The sequence below is a fragment of the Zonotrichia albicollis genome, chromosome Z (genome assembly GCF_047830755.1).
Source record: "Zonotrichia albicollis isolate bZonAlb1 chromosome Z, bZonAlb1.hap1, whole genome shotgun sequence".
NCBI lineage: Eukaryota > Metazoa > Chordata > Aves > Passeriformes > Passerellidae > Zonotrichia > Zonotrichia albicollis.
In genome coordinates, this window is record NC_133860.1 from 24,865,607 (window position 1) to 24,887,009 (window position 21,403).

At 35.7% G+C, this 21,403-nt stretch overlaps 1 protein-coding gene across 5 annotated transcripts in view; it reads left to right on the forward strand.

The window, feature by feature from the left end:
- LOC141726996 (uncharacterized) overlaps window positions 1-20,876 on the forward strand; it is a 67,107-nt gene extending 46,231 nt beyond the window's left edge. For 2 of the 5 annotated variants that reach the window (XR_012577969.1, XM_074532184.1), the window contains one exon: window positions 15,648-16,350. Coding sequence is in view for 1 of the 5 variants with exons in the window: in XM_074532184.1 (XP_074388285.1) it covers window positions 15,648-15,654 (7 nt within the window). In the remaining 4 variants the exon portion in view is untranslated. Of the gene's footprint in view, window positions 1-612; window positions 5,977-15,647; window positions 16,351-16,398 lie in introns of those variants that run through there. The other 3 variants (XR_012577970.1, XR_012577971.1, XR_012577972.1) reach the window with 3 other exon arrangements.
- Window positions 20,877-21,403: the final 527 nt, after the last annotated feature.

The window sequence follows — 21,403 nt, forward strand, 5'->3', positions numbered from 1 at the left end:
ACTCAGATCAGCAGTTTAGCAAGTGAGACAGGAGGGTGCTGCTGAAGCTGGGGGTGGCAGTGGAGCAGGCAGGAAGACAGGATGCAGCCCCACAGTGTTGGGGGATAGGGGACAGCAGGGAGCAGTGGCAGCAGCCAGGGGCACCCAGCAGGACCATTACACGAGGATAATGATGTCAGTCCAGGATGGGTCACAGCTGAGTGCAGGGACATGCATGACCAGACACAAGATCACAGGGTTACCTGCAGGAGAGCTCAAGCCGGACTTTATCCAGAACATTATGCGGTTCCCAGGAGAAGCAGAGAGTGTCCCATGGGGCTTCTCACACTTTCTGCTCTGCAGCTGTGCTCAGCAACTTGGAAGCACAACTGTGCTTTGTCGGAGCAGTCATGAGCACAAATGCACAAACCCAGAGAGGGGATGGATGGGTGGAAGGAGGTTGCAGAATCTGGTAGTGCACTGAGGGTCAACAGTGACTGCCAGTGTTCATACAGACGCTGTGCTTCAGCAATGACTAAGGTGGCATTCAAGGGGTCCATTTGTGAACATATTAACAAGCCAATATTGACAAAGATAATATCATTGTTTTTGTAACTGTTTGGAATTCTACAGGATGGATTTTTCAATCGTCTGAACTTCCTGTGCAGTCTCACAGATGGTAGAAGACTGGGAGTGTCAGGAGATAAGGAGAGTAATTTGAGGAATACTAAGCAGGAAATTAAACTTAGAAATAAACCTTGACAATGGTTTTCATGTCGTCAATGTATAAATTAAATACACCATGAAGTAGGAATAGTTAATTAAATCTTCTTAGAATTATTGCCAATTAGTTATTTTTAAAAAACTGATGACAGCCATTAAAGTATGTTGTTGTGAAAGGAATTCTGCTCAACAGATCTAAAGCAGTGTTTTCTGCTCCATGTAGAGCTAAATTGTGATTTCTCAGAGTATAAATCATGGGGGGGGTGGGTAGTTTCACTCCGTGTCTACATCTTCTGTATCTTTTTTTGGATAGTTTGACCAGTTGACAATAAAATGCTTTTCCCAGCGCTTGATTTATGTCTATGACTTGAAACATTTTTTCCTGGGTGCAACAAATTCTTCTGCATTTACAATACATGACACTGGTTTATAAAAAATTTGCTGAGTGCAAGCACAACATATTCATTCTCAAATCCAGTAATTCTGTAAGTTGTTAAAGAACTTTCTGAGAAATATTTATGCATTATGAGGCTTTCAAATGCTTTCTTGTAAAGAATATGCAAAGAACAACCTACAGCCTTAATTTTGTGTGGAGGGATGATGTATTTGCAGAGGCAATTTACTCAAATATATATGATAGATAATGCAATTGCATTCCTAAAAAAAATAAAAAGGAATCTTCCTTCAAGAGTCCCTCTTAATTGGCTACTTCATCTTTTTACTTATTGGTCTTCAGGTTACTCTTTAAATCTCAGAGAAATTTAAACTGAAGTAATAAACTTAGTGCCTAAATAGTTATGTTCTTTAAAAGCTATAATTAAGTTGTCTGCTTAACATAAACAGATTGTATGTAGATCTGTTTAATGTTTTACAAGTATATCATTTTTATGCAGAGCAGCTTCTTTACAGGGAACTCAGCCTGTCACTGGATGTTTAAATTTTCAGTGTCTGTTGTCATGGCAACATGAATTGACTCTGGTACCCACTGTGCTCAACATAAATTAATTTAAAGTCATAGTACTTTTCTTTTCCTTGGATTTATTGTGGTAAAAATATCTGCACTGGAAAGAGAATTCAAAATGCAATAATTCTCAGCTAATTATTAGTTTTACTTGTAGCGTTTATTAAATTGATCTTAATAAATAATGTATATATGGAAAAATTTTCCTCCAGTTCCTACTTCTTTCTTTCCTCCATGAGTGGAGTTGTACTTTTCAAATATTAAAATTGACACAATTTAACCATTATTTACATTTGAATTCTCATGCTTTTAGTTACAGTTCCAGTGCTTTCAAATTTTTTAAACTGACAAGTAAATTTTTAGAATTTAGGATTTTCTGTAATTTCCAGATTCTGATTATTTCTGCAGTACTGTCATGCCTCCACAAAAACTGCTAACTAATGTTTTATGTTTAAATTTATCCTAAATGCTCTATCAGAAAAATCTGTAAAATGTAGTTATGTATATATAAATAAGAATTGGAGAGAGTCATGTTTTGATCCCTTGCAATTCTCATGATTCTTAAGAGGATTAAGAAAACATATTAAATATATGTGGTATACTGTTCCAGCCAGCATAGCAAAATTATTCTTTCTTCTTGATATTTGTAAAGTTAGTCATAGCCTAATCTATCCTCTAGATAAAAAAAAAAAAATAGCTCTTGATGTATAGTATCATGTAGTGCTCCACAGTGCAGCAGACTCTCTATGACTGCTTTGTATGACATTGACATTTTAAGAAAATTCTGTGGCTTAACCTTCCTGATACAAGTAGGTGTTACATGTTTCATTCCATATATTTCCTACATATGTCCCCTTCTCAGAGGATGCTAAAACCATTCTTTGAAAGAGTTGTGTTTCAGTTTTACTTGATGTTGAAAAGATTATTTAAAGATTTATAAATTGTGTGAACAAAATGCCATCCTTTTTGAAAATGCAGACATCTCAAAGAAAGTTCAGTTTGAGTAAAGTGAGTGTTTTGTGGGCAATCACAACATATTTTTTTAATATTCATCCTGGAGAGACTAAAAAATGGACATTGTTCTGTTTGAACAATCATCTTCTGGATATTGAGTTTTGCATAATGAAACATTTTACATTGCAATAAAACATGTTTTTCAGATTCTATTTAATTTCTGTGTGGAAAACACTGATTAACCTTTAGAGATTTAAAAGTTACTGCTGAAATTCAGATGTTACTGTCTGCTTATATCTCTATAGCCTAGCAGTTGCAGCATTGCCATATTGACACATACTGTAATGAGACATTTAAGAAAAAAGAAATCTACTGCAGCTTGCATGACTCATTTGCACCAGCCTCATACATTTGTTAATAACCCAGCAGAGAGAGCAAATCTCAATATAAGGTTTCTCTGGGGATTTGGGTTGCTGCATTTTCTACAAAAATCTTAATGGCTGCAAACTCTTCTCTTTGGATTAAATCTGCCAAACTCCTCTGTTTCTTAATGAGTATGTTGTCATTCACTGTGTTAAATCTTCACTGTGTTAAATCTTAATGAACTTGAAAGGAGAAATACTAAGATCATCACTTTCACCTGTCACTGACGGGACAATTACAGTTTTATAACTAACTTCATTTGTAGTCTGCTTGATTCAAATTGGGAGTGAAATACAATATTCTCATTCCTGAATTACTGAGAGAGGTTTTCTTCCCAGTTCAGTAAGTATCATAGAGTTCACAATAAAGATATAGAATCACAAGAGTATGTTCTTACACAAATGTGGATTTCAGTATCACATCAACAAATGTATTGCATAGCACAGAGCTTCATTTTCAAGTTCACCTGGTTGCTCAGTCAATGAACGCAGTTTGTCTGGTCTCTCCTTTCCTGGGTGAGAGTTCCAGTTTTTTAGTGTCAGCCAGGACTGGCAGTAGGGATTTACAAGCTCCCTCAAAACACCACATAAACCAATACTTTATATTATGTTGCATTACTTTTTAAAGCACCTGTCTGATCAGGGAAGTTTCTGGTGATTAAGGTGATATTTTTCTTTGAACTGCTTATTAACCTTAAGTAATCTTTCTGTACAAGTGTATGTAAAGGTAGTATTTCTGTAAGATAAGAAATTGTAATCCTGAAACACTCCTTTTATTACAGTCTTATTTTGCTAAATTACTATTTTCATACAGCCAAATTTCATTTTCAACTGCAAGGATGTAACTCCTGGCAAATAATGTGTAGCTTATCACATGCTTAACTTCACCAAGGAGATGATAAAAACAAATTAGAAATAAAATTTGTTGCCTGTTGGAAAAGCATACCATAAGCCTCCAGAAGAATTCTTTCTATAATTTCTTTTCACAAGCAGAGAGCAGAGTCCAAGGCTTTTCCAGAAATACCAAATGCTATTGCTAGGAAGATATTGTACATTTACTTTTTTAAATTATTTGCATTTTTTCCTAAATAAACCATTCTGAATGTCTGTGCTATGATCCTAGATAAACCTTCTGCCAATCACACATGTATTTGAATACAAGCAGCTAAATCACATAGCAGAAATCAAACTTCCATTAACAATTTTCACTTATCTGAAAAGCCAAGACTTGCCAAACCATAGTTCAGCAAGGCTTTTCTGTCTGTTTCCAGAGACTTTATAGAGGTTGATGTTATATTTTCATGCTGTTATAAAAGAAAAAAACACCAAGCCAAAACAAACCAAGCATGTTAATAAATACTGATTGTTTTGACTTACATCAGGATATCTGAGTTTTGTAGTATTCCTGGTTTCTCCAACAGCTATTGATAATATTTAATTACTGCCTAATATTACTTCCTTTTAATATTTGAAACATATCTGCTAAAGTGAAAAGGACAATTCAAATTCAGATGTAAGACAGCTGACTTTATTTGCAACAAATGAAGTCATTTGCCTGACTATAATAGTTTCCCAAGAAATTCCTGAAATTTGTGCTTGTTTTCACATGGATCTTTCTTGGACACTTGCTGATTAATCTTTAGTCTCTTGACAAAGTTCATGATGCATTCTTGTTAATCCCGAACTGCATTTTTAACCCAAAAGTCAGTGAATACAGAGACAAATAATAACACTTGCTTCTTGCTTTATGGTCTGAATTTCCATAAAAGAAAAAAGAAGTCATCTTGAATTTACTATGAGTTTCCTTGGTTAGTTTGTCTGGTACGCTACAGTTATGTGATTATCGCAGTCAGGAATGCACTCAGTGCCTCAATGAGTTGATTACTCTTAGGATGGTAGTTCTAGCTTTTTCAGACATAATTTAGAACAAGATTTTGATCTTCTGTGAAACGAAAAATCACCGTATAAAGTATGGAACAAAAAAACATAAAAAACCAACCACCCCCAAACAAACAAACAAACAAAAACCCCACAACAAACAAACAAAAAACAATACAAACACCAACAAAAAAGTCTGCAACTGTAAAATCAATAGATGTGGGCAGGAACCAGGGAAGTACTCATCCATTTTAGAGTAACGTGTGCAGAAATACCTTTCCTGTGTTCGTGTTTGACTCTCTGTGCATTGAGATTCAGGGTCTCATTTGAACTTTCTCTCCACTATGCAATTAGCATATATTTCAGGAGAATGTGTTTTAATTTCTTCACTACAGCATTAACTTTCCTCAGCGTTCTTTCTGCTCACTGAACCTGATTTTCATTTACATAAAGAACCTCTTCAGCCAGTGGGTTATTTCAATTTTAAAGGGCTTTTGTACTGTCAGTATGATGGAAGAAGTCAGAGTGCAAGTGAAAAATCAAGGCTAGTAGATTTCTGGAAATTTTGTTGTGTCTTTTAAAGTTATCATCAATAAGAACAGAAAATATTACCTCCATTTATTTTGTTTTTTCCTTCCAAATACTGAAATTTTCTAAATTTATAAGACTTCTAAAAGAAGAAGGCTGCAAAGTTATTTTGAAAGCTATTAGAAACAGTTTCAGTACTTTCAACTTGAATGACATGCATTAATTAAGCATAGGTTTATTTGAAGTAAAAATTTAAAAATGAAGCTTTGTTCATGTTACACATGAATTTCTGGCAGTAGGAACAGTTAATGCAATGCAAATGAGTAAAAACCAGGAAAGTCCCATTTTCAGTTCCTATAATTTACTGCTTATCATTAAAATTGTGATTGGTACATCTTAAATACTAAAGACGTGAACCTAGGCCCACCACAGAATGCAGAACTCACACTGAATTAATAATCAAATGGCAAGCACATTTTCCAAAATGCTAGTTTCACACAGATATTTTTATCAGAGATCATATGAAGTAAATAAAGCAAGATCGTTTCCATAGGGAGATTGTTCCACAGTCTTGCAAACCCTCTTCTCAGATTTTTCCTAGTGAGGCAGTGTGTGTTTCCCTTACAGCCGTATTAAAGTCTTTCTGTTTCAGTCCTTTTAAAGGATTGTTTAATGCCAGTTTATTGTCACTGACATGTACAGAAAATATGAAGATTCAGTGATTTTTGTAGAAAGACTAAGAGAGGTAGATACCCAATTTTTTTATTCATATGCTTTAGGAGAATAATTTTATTGGTAGGAACAGATCAGCAGACCAAACTACTTCTGCCTTCTTTATCCCAGTTCTTTATATGCCTATAAAGAGCTATCTCTTATGGCAGCTCTAAAACTTAATAATTCAAACAAGACAATTAGTAATATTATCTATAGCTAATGCCCAGATTCTTGAATACCAGCTTATCTATGAATAAAATGAAGATATTGGTTTCAGTAGAGACATTACAATAGAAACAGCTATAAATCATATGAAAACACACAAATATTTAGCAAACTGTTAAATTCCATAGAGAACAGGCTCTGGAATCTTAATAGGATGTATAGGTAGCATTCAGGCTATCTTCAGGTCAAGTGTCAGAACCTTTTACTGCTATTTTAAGCCGAGAAGCCTCTCTTTGCAGCAAATACTACATGGAGGTATTTCCTTCCTGTAGGCATAGTCTGGTTAGCAGTAAAAAATAATTGTCACTGTGATGTAGCCATGTTCAATGATTTCATTTTCTAACTACCTTCTCTGACAGAAACAATTGAAATGAAGTTATATCCCAAGGACAAGTGTCCACTCTTTGGAAACATTTGCATCTCAGTGTTTATGTTCATTAACTGTTTGTCTTTCTTGGCTTTCATCCAACAGCAGAAGACTGTTATCCTGCGACAGGAAAGAATGATAATTACATTATCCCTAAATAAAATATTGCATGGACTGCAAAGGTTAAATGTTGCGTCTGTCCTATTTTCAAGCCCAACTCCATGAGTGATCCTGTAATTCAAAGCAGCAGTCTCTGTACATCAAAATACTATCTATGTCACACTTTACTATTACCGCAAACCCAATCCTTGTTCTACCAAACACTTTGGAAATACTTTCGCCAACTTCAGAAGGACAAGAACAAAATCCAACAAGAATTTCTATCCAACAGAACAGCAAATTCTCAATCTCACTCGCCTATACAGAACAAAAGCATTGCATTCTGCCAAGGATCTGATTAAAATATATATTATTATCTTTCCTGTTTCCACTGGGACTGAAACTGACTGTTATGTCCTTGTCATGTTAAATAAACCAGCTAACACAATATTTATTGCAGATTTGGTGGTACAGAACACCACACGATCTAAGTAATAATAAATTGTTGTGAGCCACTAGTCAAAAATAGTTTTATTTGTATTATAAATTATCCTACTTACTCTAAATCTTATGCTAGTCATAAAATGCTATACCATTAAAGATCAAGGAAAAATATTTCTAAACAGAAAACCCAGTTACACAATCTTTAACACTGATTTATTTCAGAACAGATGCACAGCTGAAGGAGATGTTTTCCATTCAAAAATTAGGTATAAATGTCTGCTGTGTGTTTGAGCCCAGCTGGCAGCTAAGCAGCACACAGTGGAATGGGGAGGAAAATTGAGATTAACAAGGGTTTAAAAATTGAAATAAAGTAAAATATAAGAGTAATGCTCATTAAAAACCAACCAAACAAAAAACCACCAGAAAAAACAAACACCAAGCAATGCACAATACAATTGCACGTCACCCACTGATGTGCAGCCCATCTCTGAATCTCCATCAGTGTGTTATGAATGGATTAGTGAAAGATGCCTCTACATGAATTAAGGAGAAAATGAGATCATGTGCTGAAGTCAATAATACAGTCTTAATTAACAGTGAATTTGAGTTAGAGAGATTGAAAAACTAAAAAAAAACTGATGCAGGGAAGAGAGAGAGAGATCAGCGAAAGATAATCACCACTGTTGGTCCCTTTTCACCCCAGGGTTTTGGTGTTGGGGGTCTCAGAGCTGTTCTTCTGAGGGTACCACCTTTATATAGTACAAGTTCTGGGAATCCATGGGGTAGTGGTCCATGCTGTTCCCACAACTTGAGGTGATATATATATATATATATATGAGCATTTACTTCCTTTACCACAGCTTGCCAGAATGGGAATATTTGTCTGTATGCATTAACCAGGATGTGCTAACCAGACCTCACCTCCTCCAGGCCTGGAATTAGCACGTTCCTCTTGCAAATTCCTTATCTTAAAATTTCTTCTGGTGGCTTATCTTATGCAAAGCTCCTTCTGTGGACTTTTGAGACAGGGAACTGCCCTCTTCAAGTCCTTATATCACCTCTCTTCTGGGTAACTCCCCCATTTTGTATACTGGGCATGATATTTTATGACTGGAATATCCCTTTGGCCAGTTCATGTCACCTGTCCTGGCTGCTCTCCCTGGCTCCATGTGCAGCTAGCTCCTCACTGGCAGATAATGAGACAGTGTTAGCACTACTTAACAACAGCCAAAACATCAGTACGTAATTAACATTACTGTCATACTGAAACTAAAACACCAGCTACTGAGAAGAAACTAACTCTCTCCCAGATGAATCCAGGACATCATCAGCCATCAATTTCCATCTCTTGTTCTAGCTCTGATTTTCACTTAGAATCCCCTTTCACTTGCTGAAAGAAACATAAATTCCAGTGGTGAGATGCTGCAGTTATATGTTTGCAAAGATATAAATAATTGTAAGAGATACACTTGCTTACTCATGCAGAGATATTTGTAAGTGCCTGAATACTCAGTTAATAAATGTAATTCTGTATAGGCATTTAGTATATAAGGTTGTCTAAATATAGAAGGTATGTCCATTAGTTCATGGGAAAATTACACAGTTAGTTAGTTACTGGCATCAAAAACCTTCTGAATCTTCTGTCAACTCCTAGGTTTTGTTCTTTTCTCCTGCTTCTCATGCTGAGCCTTTTTTTCCTCAGTAGATATCCAAAGAATCAGCCATAAATATTCCCCTTTTGCAGCATGAGCTATTTTATCCTCTTATCCAGGATAATGATTTTGAGGGCTTCTTCTGAGATACTGTGCAGCAGATATATCTATTATTTGAAGTCTTTCCTGTGTTTAATCTGTAATATCCAATGCAAGGGGTGGTGCTGGAGTTCAAAACTACAGGTTTCTTAAACTGGAGCCAGTTTGCAGTCATTCATGCTGTTGTAGGCTTAACCTGAGATTAAACAAAGGCATACAATAATTTTACCAGTAACAACAACAACGATAACCACAACAATTACAATGACAACAATGATGATGATAATAATGATGAAAAATTATACCTGTAAACAATGAAAACATCTATAAGGAGCATGGTGCAATTCTTGGTAATTCCTAGTTTTGTCTAGGAAGATGTAAGACAATTAAGAGCTCTCAGATATTTGGTAACAGTCCAAGAGCCCCGTCAAGTTCTAATCCACCAAAGAAATCCTGGCTGTTATATGAGATGTGTTCAGTCTCCATTAGCGAAGTTGACAGAATGAAAAAGCCAGAGTCACTGTCCCACACAGATAAGGAGAAGAGAAGCAGAGCATCCTAAAATTATGTCATTGTAAAAGCTCTAGCAATTTTAAAGGATATTCATGAGATGGCATAGACTGTTCTGAAAACAGGCATCGGATGTCTGCTTTCATTATTAGCAATAACAGTCCTTCCCATCCCCCAAAATATGCTCCTTAAAGTTTATAAGGATATTTTTAGAGGATTCTCTTTTAGACTGAGAGTAATGATTCTGCATCTTACTTCTCAGTTACAGATTATAGTTTCTCTGTTACATATTTGTAGGCTGAATAAAGACCTGCCATGGACAGTCAGTTCCTGGTAATGTTTTGCAACAGTTTGGAAAGTACAACTTGGGTGTTATGAGAGTGAAATCCCAAGTCCCAAGGTCTGGATAAACTCTGAAATATGAATACAATTATTTAAAACAATGGAAACAGTTTCTGTTCCTCCAAGACTTCTTTGCTTTTTTTCTTTGCATTTACTTCCTTCTTCTTCAGCTTTTAACTGTTTTCTTGCTATTTCTTACTTACATGCTTACAGGATGATTCCTGCTTTTTAAATATACCCTTTAGAGAAATGGCCTTTGGGACAGATGTTATTTTCAAAAGCTTTCCTTTATATCTCTTGCTCCTGGTCTTTGAAAGCTAAGAATGACCCACTTAAAGAAATTGTGAAGGAAGAATACAGTTACGACAAACCAGAGGAACTTTTTTAATACAAAGTTTAGAGTTCCAAACACACAGCTTCAGAAAATCTGGAACCAAATTCAAACTCCTTAATTAAAACCACTTTTTGAAAATTGTGATGGACTTTCTGTGGAGCAAAATAGTAAGTTACAATGATCCTTTCTGCTCCACATTTCCCTTTGAATATTTAGCCATATCTAGTAACTTATCTGCTAGGGCAGTACATGTTATTGAATCAGTATAAGTCTGATAAATTTCAACATCAGGTTCCTCTGCTCACATTTTGAGAATTAGTTTACATACAGAGCTCTCCAAACATTTTATTTAACTAAAATTTTTCTTCCCATTAGATTTGTAAACATAGAATGTATTTTGAGAGCTTTTGCATTTTCTTAGAAAAAAACATACAACTTCTGCGTTTTAGCACTTTTCCCAAACCCGTGGACTACAAAAGTAGTTCTTTAGCTGAGAGTCTCTGTCCATTAAAAATTAATTGATGCCATCTTGTGGCACATAGAGAAATTGCAAAAACAATCAACCCATATTCTTTGCCACAACTTGAGTAATTTTGCACCACATCGTTTTTGCGCACCTCCTTTTTTTGCCTTTTGTTTACCACGATGTGCATGCCATTTTGTTACAGCTCAAAGTCTAACCCAGTTCTACAATTGAAAAATGGTACATTAAAACCATAATTTAGGAAATCTTCTAAGAAAGTTTGTAATTTGTAGTTTGTAATACCTATTATGATCAAATTAAACCAGGATATATAAATAAATTGTTAATTTTATGGAACTAAGTTTAGTCTTTGGCAATTTTAAGTTAAAAGAAATATTATGGAAAGGCTGTGTTTGGTGTTGGCATGACTGCCATGATTACACAAACCTTGCAGAGACATAGGTTCAATACTCAGTTGAACTAATTGTTTTTGCTATTAACTGGAATTTCTAGTGCTCTTTGATTTCCAGTTTTGTATCAGAATTAACTCGATAACTTTTTTCCTCAGAAAGTTTCATGTCAGATAGGCCGTCTCATCTATGGCATGATTTGACCACTGCAATTTGCAGTGCTACCTAATTGCTGCCATGAAATTCTTTGAAATATTTCTAGTATGTAATGAAATTAACCTTCTATCTGTAATTTACAGGCATCCCAAAATAATATGCATGTATGTATGATGACAATGTGTGTCATCACATTGTCAGTATTTCTATCTTATACTTTTATTGTCAATTATTTTAGTCATATTCCTGCAATAATAAGGTACCCAGCAAAAGAGTAGGCAGTCAAATAATTCATATTTCCTTAAAGGAGTGTCTGGAAACCTATGAAACTCAGACATACTTTATTCTAGACTAGAGTATTTTTTTTCAATAGTAAATTTATGGAAGAATATCATATGAAGGATTACCTATGGAATAGTTGCAAGAGGAGTACAGAAAGCCTGGCCCTTCTGGGGACAGACTTGGGACACTCTTTGTCTATGCATTTCCATCTTTTTAATCTTGTAGAACAGACAAGCTCTGCATAATGTTCAATCTTTTAAAAAATCTTGAGGGAATGTTGTGAGATGGAGCTAACAAATAGTCCCTCTGAGCCCTATCAACATTTTGCTATTACCAGAAACTTCCAAAAAAAAATTGGTGGAAACATGATTTCAGCCCCATGTAGGGGGAGGGTGGGGACAACATTTTCATATTTCCTTCAGTCAAATCACACTTCCCTGACAAGATCAATACATTTTATATCTCTTTCACAAGGCTCCATAAGGCTCAAGGAGTCCTTTCTGTAATTTCATGGACCAGTCCATCTTTGTGAAAATCAATGGTGTTCTTGGTTTTCCTTCTCTGCAGAAACAAGCAGCAAGTTTGAATTAACCGTTGTGTTTCATGATCCAAACACAAAACACACAATGGTTAATTCAAAGATTATTTCAGGTCTTTACTTCCACTGAACTGCATAAATGCTTCCTGGTACAATGACATAGATACTTATATGTCTTTATATAATGAAGAATGTCAACAGATGTCACTGTGATATTTTCTGAAAAATCCCTTTGCCAGGATTTCTTCTCTAGGAAGCTTCAGCTTCTCCCCATTTTGCTGCTTTGGGATGTAAACAATTTAGAGAATTGTTTACCCAGCATGTGATTGTTTTAATTTAATGACCAATCACAGCCAGCTGTGTCAGACGCTCTGAGTCTGTCATGAGTTTTTATCACCATTCTTGTTTAGCCTTCTGATGTATCCTTTCTCTTTCTTCAGTATATAATGTAATGTAATGTAATATATAATATAATCACCTTGTCTTGGGGACCTCACAATGCCACAAATAGGCAATTTTCTAATCAGGTCCCTACACTTCAAAACATACTGTATTATCCTGTATTTTTTAAAGCATTTTAAAGCAGGTTCTGATAGACCATGAAACTGCTGAAATGGGTCTGACCACCCAGTACTCCTTTTGTTTCTAGAACATGAATATTCTACTCAAAATGTACATGTTAGTCTCAGCACCTAAACCGTGCAAATGGAAACTGAATAATGAAAATTTAATGGCTGGAGTATCTGCCTTGTGGTACTACAGTCACAATGGGGAAGGAAAAAATATATTTGTCAGGATATTTTTCAAATTCAGGGTCCAATATGAAGCCATACTGAATAGTTTTGCCTTCTTTTGTCTATGCTGAAAAGAAAAATCCCATGCCTAAGAGGGTGGAAGGTAGTCATGAAATGATAACCAATGTATCATGTGGCTGAAGGAATAAATAGGGATAATTATGAAGATGTGAAGATTATTTGTTCTGAAAGTTTCTTTGTAAAATCCTTCAATTTTTAATTCCAAGCAACATTTTCACTACAAATTAGTCATTTTTTCAAAGAACCACAGAGCCTTGTAATCACCTTGAGTAACATGTCACCTAGGCTTATTGTGTGCTTAAAGCCATGTTAATCACACCTTCAATATGTCTAACAAAGGTTTGCTTAACTTAGTCCTAAGGACCTCCAGTGAAGGAAACACTACAACAGTACCAGGAAATCTGTTCTGGTTCCTTATTGTCATCATTGTTCACCCATTTATCCCTTTTTGTTAACCTAAATCTTTTCTGCAGTGAATTGCTATTCATCTTGGACAGGTAGAACAGGTTTTCAATTTCCTGTTAAGAAAAGCCTTTACAAATTTTATCCCCCTTTATTTTTCTTTTCCTGCAGCTGCTCAAGCTTCCCCTGTAGATCACACTGTCTTGACCTTCTAACATCTCTGAATCTTTCATCCTTATTAATCCATATCTAAACTGAAGCACGGTGCAAACAATACCCTCTAAATGCCCAAATACCTCACTACTGAAGTATAGAAGGAAAATACCATTTATTGTTCTCAAATCTTGTTTCTTTTTGCTGAACCTGTGGGGTTTTATGTTTGTTTTATAAATTATATTGCATGGTTTTGTTTTTCTTTTTTTTTTTTTTTTTAATTATCTTACATGACTCATGAGGTCAGCTTTGCAAAAAACTATGAACTCACATGGTGCTCTAGGAAACTCTTACCCACATGATTGGCTCACATTCTACATTTGTGCAGCTGTCAATTTCAGCCTTTACACTAGTAAATTTACTAGGGCTAGTAAATTTGGCACTACAGGATTTATAGCTGCTTTGAAATTTCATCCCTTTTTTCCTCCAAATTTCTTCAAGTATATAAGATTAGTCCATTTTCTGCTACAGTTATGAAGAATCTAGACTTTCTAGTACACTTTCTAGTGTACTAGAAAGTCTAGATTCTAGCTCTGTTACACGTAATTAAAAGAAAAGAGAGACCAGAGTATTGTCAGAAAGTTAGGAGAAACCTGACATACATTGTCTTTGAGAATGAACAATTGTTTCCCAGTATTTTTGGTGCTGAAAAGGGAACCAAAATTTAGAGGAGCCTGCCTATATTAATTTACAAAGCTTCCTTCCTTCCTTTCCTACTCATAACTAAACCTGTTTGTTAGCAAGAGCAAGTAGAGACTCTAAGCTCTCTTTGGTTCCCACAAATGAAGTTTTCTTTGCACTTCCAGGTTTCACTCTAATGATACTGTGAATCTGTGAATTTGTTCCCTATGAATTGAAAATGTGATACCGTACTGTTAATGGGGTAGAGGGTATAGGAAGTTTGCAGCGTGTTACAAGTATATTTGCAAGAGACCAGTTGCACTGTTTCCTCACGTTTGCTATATCAGGATTCAGGGTTACGAAACTGGATAACCCCTGAAAAATTTAAGTGTGCCAAAGAAAACGGATATGTCAAAATCAATGCATCAGCCTTGTTCTAGTGACATTTGTATTCAAAGGAGGTTGCACAGAGGAAAAAGTAGCTTTAAAATAGCAAATATTCTCTAAGTACACAACCAATCTGAGAACGCCCTAAAAACTTCTCAGAGGTTTTTCAATAATAGCAGACATCTACTGTCATATTTTTATAAACAAAACATTAGATAACAGACATCTAAATGCATTGTATTAAACAAAACCCAAAGAAAATAAAAATTCTGGAATAATGCACTGACTTGCTGACAATAAGTCAGGAAACAATGAATTTTGGATTATACCAGAACAATGGTATTGTTTCCTGTAAGACAAAAGATCTCCCTCAGCAGAAAAGTGGATGCATTTGTTCTGCATCTGCAGACAATGACATATCATATGGAAGAGTAAATCACTTCGATCTCCATAATGTGTTAGTACTCAATAGGAAGATATCATTACCTTCCGTTTTACAAACATGTTCTTTTCATCATTCTAACTTTGCAAACATAGTCTACATTCAACAAATACAGTAAATAATGTTCATTAGTGATCCTCTGTTTCTCCTGGTCTTCACAGTACCTTGTGGGATAAAAGCAGGCTATTAGTAGGCAGAATGATGGCTGACACAAACATTCTTGGTAGATTATGTAGAATGTGATTATTATCAAATGTTAAAAGAGGGGTTTTGTGAGTATTAGGAAATCTTATAACCAATAGTGTAAAATAAGCAATAAGACAGATGAAATTGGCATGGATTATGCACTGTAGTTGATAGTTTCAGTAGAAAATAGAAACATTCAATTTAATAAAAACTTTTCCTATTTATGCTATCATCTTTTTGTTTTCCACTTTAAAGCATATGCATACAGATAGAATAAATAGCAGTTATGAAGTAAAAAAAAAATCCCCATTGAAGTCAGTAGTGAATTAGACATAGTAGACAACTAGAAATGTTTTTCTACCAGAATTCTTCTAACAGAAATATGAAACTGTGATTTTGTTTTGATTTTTGAAACAAACACTATTTTTTTTTTGTAAAGTATCTTTAAATGAATTTTGTCCTGTAATTATCTATAAGGGATTTTTCTTTTCTCTTCCCTAGAATCTGATAGAAATGTGGATTGAAATTAAAGCAAAGAGGAAAGACTAACTTTTAAAGGCAACTCCGGAAATGTAATGTGATCTGTTCTTTTTACTTCACAAAAAACTCCCAAATTTTTTCTTCATGTGGTGGTTTAACCTCAACCAGAAGATACGCACTCGCACAGCTACTCGCTCATTCCCTCTCTTGCCTTCTGTAACAGGTAAGGTGTTGGGATCTATAAAATTAGAGGGTTTTGAGAAAATGGTAAAAAAGACAGGCCTCAGACAGCAGATTTGTGAACATTGCTAAAGCAGCACAAAGTTTTCTAAGCTGTTGCGCAGATGTGAGAAATAGAACAACAAGCCTCTGTGATTTGCCCTTTTTGGTTGTAACAAGTTTATTTAATGTACATCTTTAGAAGGTCAATATGAATGAGTCTGTGCTTTATCTTTCATAAACAAGCCATTGTGTTAGAGAGTAAGTCTCTATTGTGTTAACTACAGTTACGTGTGTTTCACATGATTAGATAGAATTATTGTCAATATGTTGTTGCTCTATGTGTGGTTAGCTGAAACTTGAACTGAGATGGCTTTATGCTATGCTGTAATGTTATATTTCTTTAGCATTCTATTTGAATCAGTGAGCTGTTCACATCTTTTGTCTCTATTGTCCTAACAATGTACTGAGACTGATGTTTGAAATAAACAGCTCACAGCACTGATTTTGCGTGTCTTGTCTCTGTTCGTGGTTGTATATAACCTGCTGACAGCAAAATGGTGCCCCGTGTGAGGAAGATAACTAGACTAAGATAAAAAAGAAAATCATTGAAAAACCCACCTGTTGGAGACCCAAGTGTTAATCAGGAGAAATATTTAATCTCCTCGTCGTTTGCATCTTATGTGTTTGTAAGTAATTTTTTCTAAGAGCTCCTAAGTTACAGAAATAAAAAGTCATTTATCTAAAACAGAATGAAACATTTTTTACCAGCTTGAGAAAATTTTACAAGATAAAAGACGTTCAGATATCTCAAAAACTGAATTTAAAGATTTGTTCATTTGAATCAAAAAACTAATGCTTAAGAGTCTGACATTCAAATAGTAGAAAAGTCTGCTTAAATTGTTGAGCTTGATGCTGTAGTTCAAGCTTTTCAGCTTTTCCCTCAACCTTTTAATTTAATCACAGATTCTGCTTATGTTGCTAATGTAGTTAAGAGATTAGAAAGATCAGTTTTAAAAGATGTTAGTAATAAAACTTTATATCATTTGCTTTCATGCCTTTTTACAAATTTGCAATATAGAACTAATCCATATTTTGTTTCTCACATCAAAGCTCATTCTTCTCCTATATTTTTAGTGGAACAAAACGCAAAAGCGGACAAACTGACAATAGTTATTTCAAACACTTTGCCAAAAATTTTTGAACAACGAAAATTGAGTCATGCTTTTTTCCACCACAACGCACAAGCACTTGTGGGAATGTTTCAAATCTCTAAAAGTCAAGCTAAAACTATCATCAGTACTTGCCCTGACTGTCAGCTTGTGCAACCTCCTGTTTCTACAAGAGCTGTCAACCCACGAAGTTTGCAAAGTCTGCAGTTGTAGCAAAAAGACATCACTAAATACCCTTCCTTTAGTAAATTTAAAAATATTCATGTCTCTGTAGACACATTCTCTGGTGCAATTTTTGCCTCTCTTCACACAGGTGAAACAGGCAATCATGCCTGTCATCATTTTCTGCAGGCTTTTGCTTCATGGGGTGTACCCCAAGAAGTAAAAACTAACAACAGTCCCGCATATATATCTCAAAAATTAGCCAAGTTTCTGAACGAATGGAATGTTCGTCACATCTTTAGTATTCCTCACTCTCCCACAAGCCAAGCAATTATTGAAAAAGCACATCAAACATTAAAACGCATTTTAGCTCAACAAAGAGAAAGAGTTGAGGTCACACCACAGATGAGGCTGAACAAAGCTTTGTATGTTTTTAATTTTCTAAACAGTTCAGGTGCAGAACCTGATCCACCAATCTTTAGACACTTTTCGAATAACACACAGGCAAAACTCAAAGTCCTCCTGTTTTAATTAGAAACCCTGCATCTGGACAAATTGAAGGTCCTTTTCAATTAATAAGCTAGGGCAAAGGGTATGGTTCTGTCTCTACAGGTGCTGGAATTAAGTGGGTTCCTGCCAAAAACGTCAAACCATATCGCACCCCAGAACATGTTGATGAGTCCAGAACTGAGGAAGAAAGTATGCAGACATGAGCCAAACAGAGGGATCCCGGGTCACGCCTGACCTTCCTTGTGCCTGATGTTCTTAGTGCATCGGTGGAACCTGCAAACTCTGATTTTGTGTTAATGTTATTTATGAGTGTGTCAATTGTATGTTGAATGTTTGTTTAACAGAGCCGATTTTTGGCAAAAGTTCAGGGTTTTGTTTTTGTGGAGAACGACATTTTAAAATCGATATATATGTAAGGATTCTGCCAAGACTTAGCTCATGAAAAAGATGGAGCAAATGCAAGTTGTATGTTGGTATTGGTGGATTTTAATTGTTTTTTTGTCGTGCAGATTTGCCAGTAGAACAACCAAAACTAAATGTTTGGGTGACCTTAGGCAAGGCAGCCGTCTCAGATACTATATGTTTGTCTAATTCGGAACCAGAAAAACCTTTTTCAACCTGTCTGGTTGGTGTGCCAGTAAGAGTTGCCTTTGGTCAAAAAACAGTCCAATGGTAAGCCAGGTGGAATTAACAATGGAAACAATCCCTCATTGAATTGGAACATTTGGTCCAAAAACCTTCCCAGGAGAGCATCCTGAACCCCAAGAATTAGAAATCCTTAGCTCTTTAACAGTGGATTTTTGCTTTACCTTCATAGCTAGTGCTTAGCGAAAAGATGATCCTCCAAAGTACAATGTTACTCCTCATTATTTTGCATAATGAAATTTGCAAATTTTGCAAATTTTTTTAAATTTGCAAATTTTTAAATTTGAGTTTTTAGTGTAATTTTTCAAATAGTTGAGATGTGCTTTCTGAGGCAGACCAATATCCATGGCACTTGCTGAAGGGGTATTAGTTCATTTGTGGAGACAGAGCTTGGCAATGCATTCCAGCACACTTTGAAGGTGGCCCTTGTAGCATTGAGATGCTCACTATAATTGCACTCACTGCCAAAGCGGTCATGAAAAACAAACAAAGGAGAATGAGAGCTGTTCCTCATTATGAGGAGAACTGTCAGAGTGATTTCAGGCCTTAGAAAGCTGCAAGAAGGGTTTCAGCAGGTATATTTTTATCCCAATTGGCTTCAGCAGTAGCATTGAAACAATTAGATTGAGTTGGATGCTGGCTGAGCAAACAAGCTAATGCCACATCCTCTGTTATTAGTGATATGTTAACTGACATTGATAGTGTTAGACATGCTACCCGTCAAAACAGAGCAGCAATTGATTTACTTTTAGTGGCACAAGGACATGGTTGTGAGGAATTTGAAGGATTCTGTTGTACAAATTCGTCCAATCATTCTGAATCCATTCACAAAAGCATACAAAAACTGAAAGATTTGACAGCTCAAATTAAAGAAGATGCTGGTTCCTGACTGGATGATGTGTTTCAAGAATGGAGCTTTGCACCTTGGTTAAGGTAACTTTGCAAGATAGGTCTTTATGTATTGGGTGTTCTGGTAGTGATATTGATAGTAATACCCTGCATACTTCAGTGTGTGCGGCGAATGATGAATAAAATGGTCTGAGAAGTTTTTGTCATACAAGAGAGAGAATTAGGAAGTAGAAGCACAGAGAGTGTTCAAAATCTCATGGAAATGGTAGACCAAGGTGTAGAAATGGAAGAGAGTTTTGAATTAAGACCCTGGAATTGACAAGAGTTTTTTGAACAGTGACTTGTAACTATTGTCAGATGTGATTCATATCTCTTTCACTGACTGGGCTTCACAGCATTAAGTTGCTGTGCTGTAACATAGCAATGCTTAAGATCAGCAAGAATAGGCCTCCAGCAGATAGTAAGCAGAAATTTTATAATAGGGCTATGAAACACAAGTAGTAAACGACATGAGTATGAAGGTTTCTTTTTGAGTCAACAGAGAGGGGGAATTGTTGGGATCCATAAAATTAGAGGGTTTTGAGAAAATGGTAAAAAAGACAGGCCTCAGACAGCAGATTTGTGAACATTGCTAAAGCAGCACAAAGTTTTCTAAGCTGTTGCGCAGATGTGAGAAATAGAACAACAAGCCTCTGTGATTTGCCCTTTTTGGTTGTAACAAGTTTATTTAATGTACATCTTTAGAAGGTTAATATGAATGAGTCTGTGCTTTATCTTTCATAAACAAGCCATTGTGTTAGAGAGTAAGTCTCTATTGTGTTAACTACAGTTACAGTGTGTTTCATATGATTAGATAGAATTATTGTCAATATGTTGTTGCTCTATGTGTGGTTAGCTGAAACTTGGACTGAGATGGCTTTATGCTATGCTGTCATGTTACGTTTCTTTAGCATGTATTCTATTTGAAAAGCATTCTATTTGAATCAGTGAGCTGTTCACATCTTTTGTCTCTATTGTCCTAACAATGTACTAAGACTGATGTTTGAAATAAACAGCTCACAGCACTGATTTTGGGTGTCTTGTCTCTGTTTGTGGTTGTATGTAACCTGCCGACAGCAGTAAGGGACGAGGAAGAAAAGCAAGAAAACTTGATGGATCAAGATAAAAATTATCTAACAGGTGAAGGGAAGATAAAGATAAAACAGATGTGACAGAATAGCAATCCCTTACCAGCTCCCACAAGCAGACAAATGCTCATTGCCACTCTTTGAGTGATGGACACCCCAGAAACCAAAAGCATCCACTTCTTTCTTTTGACTCCAGTGTTCTTTGCTGAGCCTGACTGTGGATATGACAGCCTGGTCAGAGAGTGAGAAAACTAGGTAAGTTTTCCCAGAATTGGCCTGGGAGACTTTGATGACTAAAAGACAAACAATGATAGCTTATTATTATAAACAACCTGGCAGATGTTGTTTTCCTGGTCTCTGTTTTCTTGTTCTTCTCAGAGTGTTCATAAAAAGAGTGTCTTGTTAATTAGCCAATCAGTTGAAATGTATTAACTGAATGACCAATCAAGTCCACCTGGAGTAGGAACAATATGTCAAAAGGAGCAGTCCAAAATAAATGGTGCATTATACCAGTCAGCCTTCTGGTGAGTCGGTGTATTTTTTTATTCAACAGTGACACCTGACATTAAGGTCAGGTATTAAATAGGAGGTATTAAATATCCTTTTGGCCAGCTGGCATCAGCTATCCTGGCTGTGTCCCCTCCCAGTCTCTTGCCCACTCCCAGCCTGCTCACTGAGTGAGGGGAGTGCAGAATAGAAAGAAGATAAATCCTTGTCACTCTTCACTGTTTAAAAATGGTATTGGTTGTAATTAACTCTGTTCTAATGATGAGTCCAGAACAACAGATCTGAACAAAAATATGCTAAAAGAAGATAATTGCTTTTAATAACATAGTTCAGAATTTTGCATGTATCATCTGAATTGTATCATTGGATGTATGATATAATTGCATGTATCATTTAATTTTTAACTTAGATATTGGTGACATTGACAACTTCAACAATTTTTTCCCTAAAGTAAGGAAAAAAGCATCTTTTCCCACCATATTTTCCTGTCTGTGACAGCAACCTGCAAATAATTTTCCTATGTGACAAGAGTCATAAACAAACACGAAAAATAACTTCTGTGTATTCTTCCTCAGTAAAGAGGATG